Source organism: Amblyomma maculatum, chromosome 1, assembly GCF_055883805.1.
Source record: "Amblyomma maculatum isolate TAMU_Amacu chromosome 1, ASM5588380v1, whole genome shotgun sequence".
NCBI classification, from domain to species: domain Eukaryota; kingdom Metazoa; phylum Arthropoda; class Arachnida; order Ixodida; family Ixodidae; genus Amblyomma; species Amblyomma maculatum.
In genome coordinates, this window is record NC_139344.1 from 315,497,569 (window position 1) to 315,516,376 (window position 18,808).

The 18,808-nt window shown below is 46.0% G+C and overlaps 1 protein-coding gene across 1 annotated transcript in view; it reads right to left on the reverse strand.

The window, feature by feature from the left end:
* The window catches only part of Lerp (lysosomal enzyme receptor protein), a 164,809-nt gene that overhangs the window by 21,852 nt on the left and 124,149 nt on the right, over positions 1–18,808 (reverse strand). The window contains exons 26-31 of the mRNA XM_084605664.1: positions 17,785–17,907; positions 16,732–17,003; positions 16,356–16,562; positions 5,602–5,748; positions 4,145–4,333; positions 2,051–2,252 (exon numbers count right to left, since the gene is read on the reverse strand). Coding sequence (XP_084461790.1) covers positions 2,051–2,252; positions 4,145–4,333; positions 5,602–5,748; positions 16,356–16,562; positions 16,732–17,003; positions 17,785–17,907 — 1,140 coding nt within the window. The remainder of the gene's footprint in view (positions 1–2,050; positions 2,253–4,144; positions 4,334–5,601; positions 5,749–16,355; positions 16,563–16,731; positions 17,004–17,784; positions 17,908–18,808) is intronic.

An 18,808-nucleotide genomic window follows, 5' to 3' on the forward strand; every position in this document is an offset into this window, starting at 1 on the left:
GTGCTGTCTCTCACACCATTCTTAAGAAAAATTTTTCCCGACCTCTACGCATCAAGCAAAGAGAAGGTGAAAAAGAAGCTCGAGGACATTTTTGAAAGCACAGTGGAGTCGCTCTCAATGAGGGTTGGACATCGTGGGCAAATGACAGCTACGCTTGTGTAACTTGTCAAGTCATAGGCAGGGACTTCGTGCAACACATGCATGCATGTGTTGCACGAAAATGACGAACACTCTCACTGCAGAAAACCTGGAGATATTTATCGCAGGTGTCATTGAAGAGTGGGAACTTCCAGCCCATGATACTGTGCCAACCTTCGGCGTTACAGATAATGGGAGGAACTTTACTTCAGCAGTTGCACGGCCGTGCTGGGGTGGTGTGCATTGCTTCGGACACACCCTTCAGTCGTGTACCAGTGATACCAAAAGAGAAGTGTCTAGGTTTTCACAGCTCTGTGCTAAGGTCAGAGCGATTGTGGCTAGATACAAACGCACAGTGGAGTCGCTCAGATACAACAAAGCACAGTGGAGTCGCTCTCAATGAGGGTTGGACATCGTGGGCAAATGACAGCTACGCTTGTGTAACTTGTCAAGTCATAGGCAGGGACTTCGTGCAACACATGCATGCATGTGTTGCACGAAAATGACGAACACTCTCACTGCAGAAAACCTGGAGATATTTATCGCAGGTGTCATTGAAGAGTGGGAACTTCCAGCCCATGATACTGTGCCAACCTTCGGCGTTACAGATAATGGGAGGAACTTTACTTCAGCAGTTGCACGGCCGTGCTGGGGTGGTGTGCATTGCTTCGGACACACCCTTCAGTCGTGTACCAGTGATACCAAAAGAGAAGTGTCTAGGTTTTCACAGCTCTGTGCTAAGGTCAGAGCGATTGTGGCTAGATACAAACGAAGTGCCAAGGCCCGAGGACGGCTTCAGGAAATTCAAAGAAACATGCAGCTGGACCCTCTCGAAGTTATACAAGATGTCCCGATGCGATGGCACAGTCAGCATGCCATGATGGCCAGGCTCGTGAAGCTCTGTACGGACATCAATTTTCAGAATCTGACGCAGTCTCAAACTTGAACGCAAGTGAGTGGAAGCTTATGAATGCAGCAGTGCAAGTCTTGAAGCTACATGACCATGCCACAGATGAACTGTCTAAGGACAGCTACTCCATGCTGTACTGTCACAAGTCATTCCTCTGTTGCAGTGTACTGAGGTGGTTCTAGCTGAACATGATTCCGAAGGTGATGAGGTAGCATTGCTTGCCTCAAGCCTTTTGTGTAGCATCAAGGCTAGGTTCCCCGATATTAAGATGTCGTGCCTTCCTGCATTGGCAACGCTGGCTGATCCTAGGTACAGAAATCCAGAGAACGACCCGCAAAGCAATGGTAGTTGACTCACAACAGCAGCAGAAGACACTGTGCCAGTTGATCAACATGGTACAGCAACAAGTGAGAACAGTACCTGCTCTGCAGACCCATCAGGAGACTATTTGTGGAGTGCTTTTACACACTTCAGTTGGTATGCACACCATAAGTCAAGCCGTACAATCTCTGACGAGGTTGCTGGGTACTTGGAGGCCCCCCTTCTTTCCCAGACCGAAGACCCCCTTGCGTGGTGGATAAGCAAGGGCAGCCACCTTTACCCAACCATGGTTGTAACTGCCCATAGGTTTTTTTCGATGCCAGCCACACAGACAAGAAGTGAAAGGCTTTTTTCGGCTGCAGAAGCTGTTTTAAGCTGCAGAAGGGAGCACCTCAAACCTCAGCATGTGGAACAGCTGGTGTTTTTACACGAAAATTAGTTCTTTTTCTTTACTTTTTGGTGCGAAATTGTTAAGGAGGAATCACTATTTGCTTTGAACGAAAAAAGCACTATTCTCACAAGCCTATTGTCGATCTATCTGGTATATTTGGAGTCAAACTTTTTTCCAAGAAGGTTTAGTGAGTTCGTGTTGATTTATAATCTGCAATATATGGTAGCAATTTTGGCAGCTTTTGTTAGAATGTGAGCATCAGTAATGGGGGCAGAAAACTCCACTCTTACCACTCTCAGTGCATGTGCTCCCATTGGTGTACATAACCTTGAGACCACTTTGGATGTATGTAAACGAGCTGAGCATCCCATAGTTGCTCTCTGCATCTGCAGAAACAAGGCATACCGAACCACTGCCACAGCCAGAACCAGAAAGCTTTGTTCGGCCGCAAATGTCCAGCATGAATTTCCTGTTTCCATTCGGCTCAGCTACCTGTGAAGAACAATAAAAAATGGTAGACGTAATCAGCACCATGATGTAATGTGCACAGAGGCAATTTGTAAAATTCACCTGCCAATGATACATTGCCACCATCTGGAAACCAGACTTACTGACAAAGTAAAAGACAGAGTAACGTCAGCTATTAATTGTGCGTTCATTTTAGGATGCTGCAATATTCTTTTGCTGCTTGTATAATTTTCGGCATAGCTCCATGCCTGCTCAGGCCACTCACAATCCAAACACCTCATTTGTGCATTGTGTCTGGTTTAAGTATTTAAGCAAATAAATACAATAAACAAATGCCGCCATTAACGGGAGCAATATGAGTCAGAGATGATGACCAAAGAATACAGTAGACTCCCTTTAAGACGAACTCCAAGGGACCATGAAAATTGTTAGTCTTATCGGAAGTTCGTCTAATCAGGAGTGATTCCAAAAATGATGTTTGAGAATGCAGAGTGTGTCCAAATACCTCGTATATGAGAACAAATGAATAAGATGGCCTTTCAGGAAAATAAACTGCAATACAAGCATTTATTAGACTAATGATTGTCTACTACACTTTGCAGCAGTAAGGCATCAGGCATTGTTGACTGTTACCCAGTCTGTTATTTTCTTTTGTGTCTGTCGTGAAAATCGACGGCCTGCTACAAAAGCAGACATCTCGTTAAACTTTTGAAGATACCCTTCAGTGCCCTCACACTGTTCAAAAAACTGCACTAAAGTGTCTAGGGAGGCATCAGCTGCATCACAGGTAACTAGTGCAGATTCAGGCATAACATTCAAGCTGTCATCTTCAGCAGCAGTTTCAGATGGTAGGTCAAGCACTTCTTCAATCAGAGCGTCCAGTGCGTCAGCCCTACACGTTTCCACACTTTCATCAATGCTATTTCAGTCTTTGAAAGCCGGCCGGCGCGAACTTCGGTCAAAACTTCGGCCTTCTCACGAAGCTCGAGCGGCTTTTTTCGAGTTGTTGGCCGACTAGCCATAGTAGCAACACGGCGAACACGGCGCGCACGAAAACAAACAGCGCACACCACGAGGTGACAGCGTACAGCCTGGTAGAAAATTGCGGGACATGACGCGCACACCCGCCAAGAACAATGGATCTGTGCACTGCGTAGTAGGCGTCGTTGGCGGTCAGCAAAGGCGCAGAGTTCGGTAGCACTGGCATGACGACACTATCACGTGATCATCATTGGGAAACGTCATTGGCTGCATTTTTTCTCAGTTTTTTTTCTCGCGTTTCGCTAGTTTTGCTGGCCGGGCTGCGCATGCTCTTTTTTTCTCTCTCTCTTCCTCTCTGCGCTCTGTTTCGTCCTTGCCCGAGGTCGTACCAAGACAGCCGGCGCGACGCGAAACGCGAACCCTACTCCTACTGCGGGGACAAAAGGAGTGAGCGGGGGAACGGTGGGATAGGACGAGCAGCGGCACTCTTCTGCCTTCGTAGAATCGCATTTCCGACGCCGACCTGCTTGGGTCTGCGTGCGTCGGCGGCACGGATGGTCGTGGCACTGAAAAGCTTTTTTTTTTTTTTTTTTTTCTTTCCGCTGCAGCGCTGCTCGGACGGTCGAGTAAGCTGCGCGGGTGAGGTGTGGCCGGCCGTGAAAATTCATCTTAACCGATTACCGATTGCGAAGTGTTCATCTTAAGCGGATTTTTTTTTGCATTGACTCTATGGGGAACCATACAAACGACCTCCACTGTTCATCTTAACCGAGGGTTCATCTTAAGCGAGTTAGTCTTAACGGGAGTCTACTGTACAACAATATCTGGCCCATAAGATGCCCAAAACCTACATTCTGTGCTTGAAAGTAACTGCGGAAAATAACATCTGGTCAACAAGCAATGAAATGGTCAATACCCAGATTTCCGCTACACACCTCGAATAGAGTGCTGTTGTTGCGCTTCAATCCAGACAAGTCAAAGTTGAGTCCATGCTGAGGAATGCTGAAGACACATTGTTCACCAGGCACAACCTTCCTGTTAACCTCAGGGCAGACAAGGTTGGTCCTCCACTCAAAAATGTACAGGCAGTTGTCCTTATCAATGTCCAGGAGAACAGGCTCCTCCTAGTGAGAAAGGAAATTAGCTGTAGTTAGCTTGTCGTTAAACCTGGAGTTACGCGAAAGCAACCTGCATGGCTACGCTTAGGTTCAGCTTGAAACTAAAGACATGGCCTTTCCACATAGTAGTTTACTCTATGGTTTCAGCTGTATTTGTGTCATGGGGGAATCACTTCACGTATGAGCACCCCTTGACTCTCATCGTTGACCATTCTTATTTGGGTGTAGAAGACTTCTAGTGGTATGACATCGTCTCTACGACAAACTCTGGGGCACACCACCGTCACAACGTTTGAACGAACCTTCTGTCCTAGCAACTTGCTGTTGTCGTTAGCCTCTACCAACTACCAAGTTATTTGTCTTCTCTTTCTTCTCCTTTTTCTTTTTCTTCTTTTTCTCACGGAGAGGCACGGCGAAATGGTGACATTGTAGCCAATGTAGCTCTCGCTACAAAAACAACCCACCTCATAAACACTGCTTAGCTCTCTGTCCATCCCCAAGATTTACAAATTTGGTTTCTGCTGCATCCATCTATGTGCATTGGCATTTGCTTCTCCCTTATTCATGAGCAGTGCATAATGGAAAAATGCTACTGGTCTAGGGAGGACAGGCAGCCTCCTAAAACACTGAAGGCTTGTGCGGTGGCCATTTGGCCCTCCAGACACAGTGATATTGCTGAAAGTGCTTAGGAAAGCTGTAAAACTTGAAACCTTTGCGTGATCCTCACGGACTCACAACACAGTATAACAACTTGAAAATTTGCCTCACACAAGTCTCAAGTCTGCTTCACAGACACATCTATTCTAATATAGCAGCCCAGCTGTAAACTATGGGCATAGTTGACTGAAGGTGCAAAATAAGGCTGAATACTCATCTAACTATACCCCTACAACTAAGCATGATTGAATGCAACAATGAACCTTCGTTAACCAAGAGGTGTATTTTGCCACCTGAAGAATACACCACTTCTTCCGAAACAAGTGTAAAACCATTGAGAGAATGCAATAAAAAAGCAAATGCAACAGGGAAAAAACTACAACACATGCAAATGGCACCTCAGGCAGATGTACACAGAAAGAAAAAGCGAGAAAAGCAGTACGCCACAGCTGGATACCAAAACAAGGTTAACACCAGCCACAGCCTAGGAGTTTCTACAAGCAGAAACCCTATGGCTTTGTGCGCACGGACCATTTTCATATGACAGCAATAGCTGCACAGATCTAATGACCGCATAGCTGCAGCAAGCACCTTAATAATAAAGAATAAAATCTTACCACGGTCGTTGATGGGTCACAAACAAATATCACCCGAGCTTTGTTGGATATCGATGCGTTGTAAGCACACTGAGATCCGTTCACATAAAGGAGGGTAACATGCCCTTCAAAGTCATTGAACGGCTCCATGAACACCTCTCCCAAGCTCTGAAAAGAACAGATGTTCCACTCATAAATACAAAAAAAAAAGTCTGAATTCTTCCATCTTGGTAGCTCAAATGAAAACAGGCAACCGCTTTTACTGCTGGAGTAGAAAGAAGGCTGCATGACCAGTCAAGCTAGCAGAGACCTCAGGAACGCTGCGACCACTATAAGAATGAAGGTAATCCCACCTTGGTATGCTGCTTAAACACTGGTTGTTACATTATTCTTATTGATTCCCCATAGTATGCTGCTTAAAGAGACTATGAAATGCCTAAATGAGGCAAAGCAAGCTGGTCGAGAGATGGGTCCTCCCTCAGTAGTCACTTTATCGCAAGAATTTTTCAGCTTGCTTTGTTAACACCGGAGATCTCGGTGATTAAAAATGACGCTCCTCCTGGGTCCCCTCAACTCAATACTCCAAGGACAAAAAAAAAAAAAAAGACAGCTCAGGGACTTTGCCCCGCCCATGAAATTATCGGGTGATGTTCAGTTCGTAGACTTCTGGTTGTTGCAGAAGTAACCGTTTTCAAGACCATCGATTTTCTCCCTCCCACACTGCTCACACAGATTGGTCTCTGCATTTCCCTCCTCATCAGCGCTTGCATAGATTTAAACCTTGTCTTGTGTCCGCCTTGGCAGCTGGCTTTTGCAGTTTATTGACCTCTCGGAATTGTGTGCGACAGTGGCCCAAACAGGTTGTTTGTGAGCACATGCATGCAGGTGGCATGCAGGTTGCTGTAGACTCCGGCAGCCGCCTCCGAGAAGCACGTCCCTTCATATCAGTGTCCCATTGAGCCCAAATTAGTGTGCACTCCTGCCGAGTGTGGCTTTTCAAAAGACCCTTTCTTCTCTCACACTGCCTGTTAGTCTCCCGTGTTTGCAGCTTTGGTAGAGCCTTGCGTGGTTTGACCAATGGCAGCCGGTGAGCTGGCGTGATAGCCAGCAACAACTGTGAATGCTGGAAGATCAGCGTGCGAGTTGCATGCGTGCAAACATGCCACCATCGCTTTTAGCCGGAACGTGTGCTTTCACAATGGTCGCAGAGAGACATCTCTTGCAGTGCATAACGAATAGAATGTACATATCATTGGCGTGAGCATGCCTTGATCATTTCAAGACATCGATACAAAGTTTAGATATCACATTACAGGTGAGCACAAATTACCTGTCCAGGAGTTTTAGGAATTGGGATTAACAAAAGGGTAGCATTGCCTTTCTTGAAATTCTTTCGCATATAGTTTAGGAAGTGCCAATTAAATCGTAATGTGCACATGTTTTATCTCATGTGTATGCATCGTCTGAGCCAGAACTGACAGCAAAAAATATCAGCAAAGCAGCTCAGCACATGCAGTTCGGCAGTGCAGGGTGTCACTGATCTCCGTGGCTGCAAACAGGAATTGCGCACAGAAGGGAGGACGCTAACAGCTATGCTAGAGAAGCAGTGCAGGAGCTTTGCCAAGATATTCTCCGGTGTAACAAGGAGTTTGCCGACCGTTTGCGCAGAAGCTTGTTTATGACATATATAGCTGGACGAAAGAGATGTGTGTTTCCAGAGGGTTCGTATCGATGCGGTGTGACAGGGTCACCAAAACTAGGCGAACAATGCGGCTTACGGATACAGAAGTGACCAGCTATTTTCACAGTCAAGTGATCATCGACATAAAAGTTTAAGCCGTATTTGCAAGCATCGTATTGTTATTTACAGTACAGTAATGATGATGAACTCATTTTTATGGTGCAAGGGCATCTTAGGGCAGAGAGCGCCAAACACAAGATGAGGTGTCAGCTGAAGTACTTAAAAACGGTGGTGTATAAGGCCTAAACGTTCTTTCGGAGTGTATAGTCTAAAAACAGTGGTGTATAGAGCCTAAAACATTGAATTGCGGTGTATAGTGGTCTAAGTTAAAATTAAAAGGAGACATGTACGTGTTAAAAGGCTAAGCTGCCTCAGCAACAATTTCTTTAAAAGAAAGTCATTTAAGTAAAAGAAACGGGCTGACGCTCACATTGATAAATGATGCCATATAAAAAGCCTACTCTTAATAAATATTTAAAAATTCTTTCTAAAGGTAACGTTGGATGATCGCCAAGAAAGATGAATGAATGTGTGGGTATTTGTTTCATGTGTAATTCGGGAAAATGACGTCTCCTATGCTGCTCAAGTCTCGGACATTCAATTAAAACATGGAGCACTGTTAGCCGGTCACCGCATCTTGAATAATGTGGTGCAGGAGAAGAACCGAACAAGGGTAAATAGGGTACGCCTCAGGTCGCAGATGAGCCAACGTTTCGACAAGTGGACTTGTCTTCGTCTGGGCATAGCGATCATCACTGGCAGGGGTTGTTCGGTTCTTCTTTTTTATACCGTGCAAACCATCTTCTTCCTTTCGTTCTACGTGGTGCAGGAGAGTTTGTTAAAAGGTATGAATGTGTTGTATATGTGTGACCTATCCTCAGCCTGCACAGGGCTACTTCTTTAAATCTGTCTTGTTTTTCTGTGGTGTACCTGCCTATCCTTGGCTTTATTGTGTGTAGTTTATTTTCTGTTGCTGCGTCCCATTCCTCTTGGCATTGTTGTCGAATCATGTTTTTGATGTGTGGCTTGAGGTCCCGATATGATATGTTGTCAATGTCTGTAGTGTTCCGAAGGACAGCTGATGCAGCAAGCCTATCAGCTGCCTCGTTACCTGGTATACAGTGGTAGCCTGGCACCCAACACAGTGTAATTTTAAGTTCTAGTTTATGGGCAGACATAAGAGTGTTATAAAGCGAATTCAGGACTGGGTTCTTATTATGCCACTTCCAAAAGGATAGCGACATTAAAACACTGAGGGAGTCTGTGTAGATTATCGATGTCTGCATTTTATTTTCTATAATGTGTCTCACAGCTAAAAGAATACCATAGCATTCAGCGGTAAATATACTTGTATGTCTGTTCAGTGTTTTTGACTGTGAAAACTGTGGTCCATGTGCTGCACAGGAGACTTGAGCAGACTTTGAAGCATCAGTGTAACACTCATTGCATATGTGCTTTGCCTGAAGTGACATGAAGTGCTGCTGTATGGCAATGGGGGACGCATGTTTCCCGACTTCAAGGAATGATAGATCACAATTAACAGCGTTTATTTCCCAAGGAGGAAATAGATCTTTCATGGAAGTTGTATGAAGACTGGTAACCAGAATGTCCAGATGTTCAATATGCGTGGCAACTCGGTATGGTGGCGTTAGTGATGGTTTTCTTGAGAAAAGTTCTGTGCTAGCTGTGTCAAGCAGGAGCCGGTGACATGAATGATCCAGTTGGCATAGTACCTTCGTGGCATAAGTTACAGAAGAAAATTCTCTTCTTCGTTGCAGTGACCATCGGTTCGCCTCGACATAAAGACTAGCAATTGGGCTAGTTCGAAAAGCACCCGTGGCGAGGCGAAGGCCGAGGTGGTGCATGGGATCGAGCAATTTTAGGGCAGAGGATGATGCTGACCCATAGACAATCGAGCCATAGTCAATGCGTGATAGAACTACACTATTCAGAAGACTCTGAAGGCAGTCGCGGTCCGTGCCCCATGACCAGTGAGAGAAATTTTAGCAGATTCATTGCTTTGAGACACTTCAGTCGCAACTGTTTTATGTGGGCAATGAAGGAAAGTTTTTCATCAACAACTACGCCAAGAAATTTGTGTTCCTTTTCAAAGGCAAGGCTCTGACCATTCAGTGTAATGTTGGGGTCAGGTCTGATGCCATGCTGCATAGAGAAAAGTAAACAAACACTCTTTTCAGAGTTAAATTTAAACCCATTGTCATCAGCCCACCTGGACAATTTGTTAACATCTAGCTGAATCTGTCGTTCACAGATGGCCAGGTTGCAACATTTGAAGCTTATCTGGACGTCATCAACATAAACAGAACAAGAAATGGTTTTTGGCAGCACGCTGTTTAGAGAGTTCATTTTGACTATGAAAAGTGTGCAACTGAGAACACCATCTTGAGGAAAACCATTTTCCTGTATGTACTGCTTTGAGTATGCATTGCCAACATGAACTTTGAAGGTCCGTTCAGACAAGTAACTTCGTATTGTATTCAATATGTTCCCTGTGATGCCAAGAGAGAAGATGTCGCGAATGATACCATAGCGCCAAGTGGTATCATATGATTTTTCAAGATCGAAAAAGACAGATAAACAATGTTGTTTATGTACAAAAGCATCCCTTGCATAAGACTCAAATGCAATGAGCTGATCAGTTGTTGACCGTCCAGCTCTAAAACCAGCTTGGTTTTGATGAAGACCTTGTATTCAAGGAAATGAAGAAGGCGACGATTTACCATTTTTTCAGAAAGCTTGCATAGACAGCTGGTTAGAGCAATAGGCCGATAATTAGCAGCAAGTGTGGGTTCTTTTCCGGGTTTTGATATTGGGATAATGATCGCTTCCTTCCATGATTTAGGAAAGCGTCCTGTGGCCCATATTTTATTATACAGGCAGAGTAGGGTTTCAAGAGTGTTCACATGCAGCTGCCTGAGTATTCCATATGTGAGCTTGTCAGGACCTGGTGCTGTGTTACCACATGTGCCTAGTGCAACCTTCAACTCCTGCATGGTGAAAGGGCTATTGTACCCTCCTGTGCATGGTCTTTTATCATGTATGTGCTTCCTCTCCTCAATTGCATTGTGCCGCAAAAAGCAATCTGTATAGTGTGCTGAGCTGAATATGCATTCAAAGTGTTGCCTTAGTGTGTCTGCTTGATGTTCAAGAGAGTCCCCACTGGTGCTGACAAGGGGTATTGGGATTGTGCTATATCCTTTGAGTGCTGTTATCCTGTTGTAAACTTTGTGTGCATCAGAATAAGAGTTCACAGAAGAAAGGAATGATGGCCAGCTTTCTCGCTTGGAAATGCGTCGAACACGCCTGCCATTTGCCTTTGCAAGCTTAAATCCTATTAGGTTTTCAGCCATGGGGTATCGGCGTAACTTCGACCATGCCGTTTTGTGTTTCACGGGCAGTCTTACATTCTGCATTCCACCAGGGTCTTCGTTTGTTTCGTGGCTTACTTAATGTTTGTGGAATGTATTTTTCTGCAGCATCTATAATGTGCAGCATGATCAAGAGTTGAGATTCGTCAACGCCTAAGGCAATAACTGATGAACAGGGCAGAGCTGAGTGTTCTCTGAACATCTTCCAGCTGGCCGCATATTCTTTAAATTTTCTGGGACTAGACACATTAGCATTTTTATAGCCTGTGTACTTCACAGAGATAGGAAAATGGTCGCTTCCACATAGATTGTCAATAACAACCCACTCTGTAGCTGCCAAGAGCATCGAGGAGCCAATAGCTAAATCAATGGCTGCATACATATTATAAGCAGAGCTGTAGTATGTTGGCTGTTTTGAGTTGAGCAAACATGATCCTGAGGACAACAAGAACTTTTCAATTAGTGCACCTCGGAAGCCCATTCTTGTACATCCCCATAATGGGTGGTGGGCATTAAAGTCTCTGACCAGCAGCCATGGTTCTGGAAGTTGGTCAATCAGCTTTTCAAAATTTTTGCTGCATAGTCTATAATCTGGCGGAATATACAGCGAACATACTGTTATTTTACCGAATATTAAGGCTTGTATTGCCATTGCCTCTAAGTCTGTGTTAAGCGAGATGTTTCGACAAGTGCTTGACTTTTGAGTTACAATGGCAACACCACCGGAGGGGTGAGTACTGCCTTGCCTATCTTTCCTGAATACATGATACTGCTTGAGAAAACTTGTCTCTGTTGGTTTCAAATGCATTTCTTGCAGACAAACTATGTTTGGTTGGTGTTCGGCGAGGATTTCATATACGTCATCCAGATTTTTTAGGAGTCCTTGACAGTTCCAATAAATGATGCTCTCGGTAGCCATTTTAGTAAGTGTGGAAAGAATACTATAGAGTAGGATTAAGACTCGCCGCCCTTATCAGGTGGCTTCACTGGTGTATGTTTTTTTGATTTGAAGCGGTCCAGCAGGCCCCGCCTCTCGTTGGCGGACTCCTTAGGTGCCACTGACGCTGCGGAGTCCATGCTCACCTCCATCGCCTCTGGTGAAGGCATAGAGGCAGGAGATTTTTCAAGAGGAACCAAGTCCCTCTCAGATGTCTTTGGTGTCCCGGACGTCTGGGAGAAAGTGACCTCCGGGATTGCAAACATTGGTGCAGCCGGTGTCTGCTTAGTGAGGAGCCGTGGTGGTAGCACGTCAGCAGCATTACACTGCGTGCCCACCGTTACTAGACGCGGCCTGGCCCCTCTGCGGGCTGTGTCAGCATAGGAAAGCTTTTTCGCGCCTCTCCGTATGTTATCTTCTCAGTTACCTTTATATTGATTACTTCCTTTTTGGCCAGAAAGGCCGCACAGGACCGTGAGTATGCGGGGTGGGTGCCCTCACAGTTGACACATTTGAACTCATTTGCATTGCAGTTATCGGTTGAATGGTCGTGAGTGCTGCACTTTTCACAGGTAAGGCGTCCTCGGCATGTCTAGCTGCCATGCCCGTACCGCTGGAACTTGAAACACCTGCGGGGACTTGGTATGTACGGGCTAACATTGCATCAGATGAATTCCAAGTTGATGAATTCAGGAAGTGTGCTCCGGTTGAAAGTGAGAACAATATGTTTCGTTCTTATTTCCTCATTCTTTCGCCTGATTGTTATTCTTCGAACTGCAGTTACACCTTGGTTCTGGAGGCCCTTAAGAAGATCTGACTCTGTTTCGTTTAGGAGGTCTCGTTCAGAAATCACTCCCTGGCAGCTGTTCAGACTGCGGTGCGGTGATACTTGAACGTCAAGGTGAGCAAATGTCTTCGTTATGAGGAGCTTGTCTGACTGGCTTTTGTCTGATACCTCTATTAGTAGGTCACCAGATTCCAGTTTTCTGGCTTTATAGTTTGCTCCAATGATGGCCTTCAGCGAGTTGGCAATCAGAAAAACTGATAGCTTGTTTACAGGTTTAGACTCTGTTATAGAGCGCAGAGCAAGAAACTTCGGGAAGTGATCAGTTGGTGCCATGATCTGTTGCGTAACTTCGGTACGACTCCTTTTCAGAGGTCGATCAAGTTTCTTTGAAGATAGTTTTGCATACAGAATGGATAGTCTAAGGGGTCCTAATATATGTCGCCTCTGGTTTACCCTTATACGCAGAGGAAGGTCCGGGAGCCCCTCACCTGGTAGGCAGGTGAGGAGCTCATCGGCAGAGACTTGACCACGGCCTCGACCGCCACCGCTCATGGTTTCCTCCCCCCACCTCTCAACCTTTCGCCACGATATGGATGACAGCTTTGGTATGGGGGCTCAGGGTCCGTGGTGGCACCAAGCACCAACACCTCGTTACACAAAGTGCCCCTACAGGGTATTTACAGTACAGTACTGGGATAAAATTACGCCAAAATTGAACCTGGTTGGAGATTGCTGACACACACCGAGTTGCTAGTAGAGGTGACAGCTGTGATACAAGCAAGTTTCTATACACATGCAGTGACATATCAGCTGATGGCGGTACGGCTCGGTTGACCCCGTCGGCTTGTACACTAGCCCCGCTGCAGCGGCATCACTGAACTTAATATTTTTATGGAGTAATGCTGTTGCCAATAAGGCAGTGTCATATATAAGCTATCTGCTATGGACCATTTGCGGAAAAGCTCCTGTGCATGTGCGACAATGGCGCAACTAGCGCCCTCTGTAGGCGATTTGGTTTTGGTTGGAAAACATGACGTGCCAGCGCTGCTTAGCCGTGCATTCTTGCGCTGTAGAGCGGTGGATGATTTCAGTTGCTTGTCTTGCTTTCGCAGTATGTGTGCGCCCGTGGCTCGGGAAAAATTATCACACATTTAAAAAAAAAAGCCGGACACGTGAAAAAAGGCCGTTTGAATATTTCATGACTGGTCCCAGAGCGCGTGTCGTCTGCTAACAAAGTAGTGTGGGGTGTCCTCTTTCACTGCTCCTTTGCGGGGGCGCTTTTCTTCTCCCCCGTTCTGTTTCTTTTTTTTTTGTCGGTGCCATAATCTATTCTAATGAGTTTTGTTTCCTTCTACAGCCGCACCATTTATGGAAAAGGGGCCATCTCTGCCTTGAGACAAGGTAGTGTAGAGCTTGCCTTTGACACGTAAATTGCTGGAGTGAGTTCTATACCTTCACCAAGAACTATCAACTTGCAGAGTACGCCCGTGCAAGAAGAACCATCCTAGTGCCCTCACAGAAACACTCAACAGCAGCCCTGCTACATGCTGAGAGGTTTCGCTGAGCCTTCAATAAGGAGTAAAGAATCGCAGCATTGTTCACTACTGCATGCAGTCTAAAGACAGCCATCTGACTGGAGCGGCTTCATCTAAGCTAAGCATGCGCCATGCAACAGCGACACTTGTACGTATATATAACGAGGACCACGACGACATACAAGGCGTGAAAGACGAAGTCGTTGATGAGGTCGGTTGGGCATATCCGGCCCTTTCCGAAGTAGCTGAGCGTTCTTGCTGTATTTGGCGCTTGCTGCCAAATCAACACATATCGGTTATATAAGAGTTATTCGGTGGGAAATGAATTTTATATACTTGTATAAACATCCACCGTAAATCCAACAATACAATATCAAAATGCTCTATATCTGAACAGCGGGTGCACGGCAGAGTGCAGTAGACGCAGGAAGCGGCCCGTCAGTAAGCGAAGCTCTCGCGTATTAGCGCGAGCGTGGTTGAGATAATACGAGTCATTTACTAATCAGTAAAGCCTGGCCTACATCAAAAGCTGCAGGGATAAAGTCAGCACAAACTCTTGCCCTACACAAGAAAATCCAGAAAAATATTTGCGCGTTACAAAATATTGCATCCCATGTCACTGTAACACTCGTCTGCGCATTAGCGCCCATGCAATACACGTTCAATTTGTGTATCAGCATTCTGCACAAGAGAGATACACATGTTTCTAACCAAAATCTCACCCCGCAACACAATCGCAGTGAGTTCAAACGATGCGGCCCGAATCAACAGCGAACCATGGCACTGTCGCATAAACACTGCGGTCTTCATGAATGGTGCTCACTCTTATCTAAACTTATTAGTGGTATGAAGATTCAAGTTTCTGACATGGCCTTCCTCCTCTAAGCATCGGCCAGGATGCGCCCGGCGAACAGTTGAGGACGCAAACTGCACGTATTGCTCATACGTGGTCATTCTGGCTACAACCCGAAAAGTCGGCGCTCTACATCGTTTTCCTTTTATGTCATCCTCTTTCTTCAGCATATGCACGTTTTCAGCAAAAGAGCAACACTAAAACAACGATTTAAGCGCATGGGAAACGCCGAACGCTGCCTTGCGCATGCCAGTTCGAGAAGCCCTTTCCAACCAAAAGTGCCGGCGAAGCTTTCCATTTTGGACGACAGGTGGTGCCCGCTTTTCCGCAAATTGTCGATTGCGTTGGCCGATTCCAGAACGCCGTTCCGCCGTGGCTTCAATGCAAAACAAGCAAGGCCTAGCAACAACCAGAGAGCAGCGCACGACCAGAGTGCCGTTTCTCACCCGCAGTGCTCGCAGATGGCACGTTTACGGTAACCTCATGGCATCCGGTGCTGCACGTAACCGGTGTGAATTTGTGCACTTTCGCGATAAAGCTGGGGGCAGACCTTTTTTGACACGTTCCATTTAATTAACAACATGCCGCACAAACAATCGATGCTGCAAAGATGGAACAGGACCATAGTATGCTGTTGCTGCCCCATCGGTCAGTACTCAAAGGTTGAAGACACCCATTTTATGTGTTGCTCCTGGAGCCTGATCTAAAGCAGAAGTGCACAATCAATACAATGTTGAATCGCGGCAGCTCGTGCGCTTTTCACACTCAAGCGCCAAAGTGCACTTTCAGTCCACAGACGCCACCACATTCTCGGTTAATGACACGAACTGAAGTGGCAAGCGAGGTCCATGGATGCAGCACTCGACCAGACGACTTTCACAGCTACCGGAAGTGTGTCCATGATGTCGTGGCTGCTGCGAATGGCAGCCTCCAATGGCCTGTCACTCTCTGTAGTTGTGACATATGCTCTCAAGGAGAGTTAGCTCCAAATCTAAAAAAACACTCTTCTTAAATATTAATAATAATCGCTGGCTTCGTTCCAAGGAGTTATACTTTGGCTGAATGCTTAAAAGCATTTGTTCCACACATTGAAAATATTTATCAGCGGCCTTCCCAGCCATTTTATAGTCGTTTTAAGAGTTGGGTGCTATCTTATTCTCATAAATTAACAAATGCGAAACTGTGATGAGAAAGGTTAGACAGGTTCACAACTGCATATATTCTTGGTAGCCAAATTAAGAGACTGTGACAGGATCACAAGTGTCACAACCGGCCAAAGTTGCCTATAGCGCACCTTCTCTCATGACTCCTGTAAAAGATAATTCCAGCAAGAAAAGCACACAGAAGCAGCTTTTGATTGTATGTTCAAATATTAATATTTTACCTGCTTTTATATCCTGCTCTTACTGACCACACACAAACGGCTACCAGGTGGACCTCTGAATATGTATAATAAAACTGTTCAACACATTCCCGCGAAAAATAAATGCAATTAAGTACTTGCAGAACAAGGAGGGACAGGAGTGACAGTACCTCCACTGAGCTCGTTGTCTTGGACAGCCTGATGAGACCAGCATTGACGAGCATGTGGTAAGGTGCAACGGCGTGAACAGGCTGGCAGACATTGATGTAGTATGTGTAGCCAGGGTCCCTCAGATTCAGCACCGTGTGCCTGCCAGTCGACTTGATGAGGGGAGACAGGTCGTACTGCTCCGTTCCTTCGTCGACAACACAGTGCAGCTGCACGAGAACAAACACCAGGCAAACACTCATGCAATGAGAACATTTATCTATCGGTAGAGGTACCAAACATTCCCATTAAACTGCACACACATCGAGCACAGTCTGTCTCACACAAGTGATAGTGAGAGCAGAGTGCAACCACATGTGACAGATGACGGCCACTCACCACCCTACGACACGCCATCTCCGTGTACCATGCAAAGTAGTAGGTGCAGCCATTGTCCACGTGCAGAAGCTCAGGCCCCAGGTGAGAGCGGCCGGCTGAGGCACACACAAACTGTATCACACTGCTTCGCCTCGCAGCGGAGGAAGAGGGGTCAAAGCACACATCACCATCCTGGTACTTCACAAACATGACCCCATCCCTGAAGTGGACCTTCTTGTTGGCCTTGCCTAGGCTTACAAGATTGTTGCTGGAGTTTTGCTTGAGACACATACCTGGCACAGGGAAAACAAAAGGTTCTGTAAAGCCCCCTGTGACGAACACTCAAATATGCAAAACATTCATTCATGTTGAATATGGGGACTTTTAAGTCAGTCCCCTAAGGCTTGCAAGAAATGCAAAACTTACAGTGAAAACTTTGCTCATGAACGAAAAAAAATTTTCAACAATCATTTAAAATAATTATTATACTGACTGTAGGGAGACGGAGGCTTCCCCAGATTTCAACTGCTTCTTTATTCTTTCTATCGCGTGGCTCCAGCAGCCACGCGTGTCGCGAGGAAAGGCGGACCAGTGCAGCTACATTCCCATCCCCAGAACTGGCAACACTGTCAATGCAAATGCCATAGCTGTCTCTGCTACCAATTTCTGTAGGCCAGCCTCCCCGTACCACCGTTAGCCTGGACTAGATATATGATAAAGCAAAACTGAAGTTACCAAGGCTAGCTCCGAGCCACGTTGAGAAAAACTACAAGTCAGCATTGAGCACAGCAAGGGAGAGGAAATAATATAGCAAGGCCTACACAGCTGTACAAAGGCACGAACAGCAGACTGATACATGCTCCAATTTGCTTAAATACACGTTTTGCACTGAGTACAGACCTCTGCAATTCAGTTTGCAGCCACTGCTTTTACTCAAAGTAGAGATCCAAAGAGACCACAACAATAAGATTGCAATGCCCACTGGACCCTGCCTTGGAGACTGAACACTTGACCACATAAAATAAATCAAAATATGAACCAAATAAAGGCATCGATCAATCAATGCACACTTACCAGCACCCGGGCCACAGAGGTTATCTGGCAAAGGACCACACACACTCATAAAGTAGGTATCCCCATTGTCTGTCACATTCACTGGCAATGAGCTCTTCAGCACAGACAAGTCGAATTCCTCATCTGGACGAAGAAAAAAAAAAGAGGAGGCAGATCAATAACACATCACACAGAATCCCTCAGTGATGCACAAATCATTGCTGATCAATTAGACTTTAACTAAGGATCTAAGACGATGGCAAAGAACAAGAGATACTGAAGTCACATGCTGGGAGAGCAAAAAATCAGGGCATTAAAGTGATTATATACAGTCGAACCCGGTTATATCGAACCCGGATATATCAAATTTTGGTTATACCGAACTCGCGGAATATCCCCTTCAAAATCCCATGTAAAAGTATAGGAAAGCCGCGTCATATATCGAACTCAATTACACCGGTCGTTCGATATATCGAACTCCGCACCACGCACTGGAAGGTGGGCCTTCCCCAAAGACGATTGCATCACCCTTGGTCGTTTGCCGTGTGACGTTTTCAAGCCACGCGCGGAAGGAATGAGGGGACAATTCGGCGATGGCTGCTCTGGGCAACGCCGCGCCCATTCCCCAAAGGCGCGCGCATCTGCAGTTATCGTTTCCCGCGCGCCAGCACATGACGTTTGCAAGCCATGTGCGTGGGTGTGCCCATTCTTTTGCCGAGCTATTTCTCTCCTTCAGCACGCACTACGCATGCGCCAAGCCAGCTCAGCCCGTTTTCAGACAGAAGTCGGACGCTTTAACGTGTGTTGCGAACCCTCTGCGCACGGCGGCTGACGTGGCTCTCTCTCCCTCTTTTTTTTTTTTTGCGAGAGTCATCCATTTTTATCGGTGTGCTGTACGCACGGCATAGCCTAAGATATGGCGACTGCGGACGTTAAGAAGCGGCAGGGCTTTTTTTTTTTTTTTGGCAGGAGTCGTTTATCCTTGCATGTATGAATCAACGAAAGACATGGTCAGCTGCTGCGATCATGATGCCGCTCCCAGTCA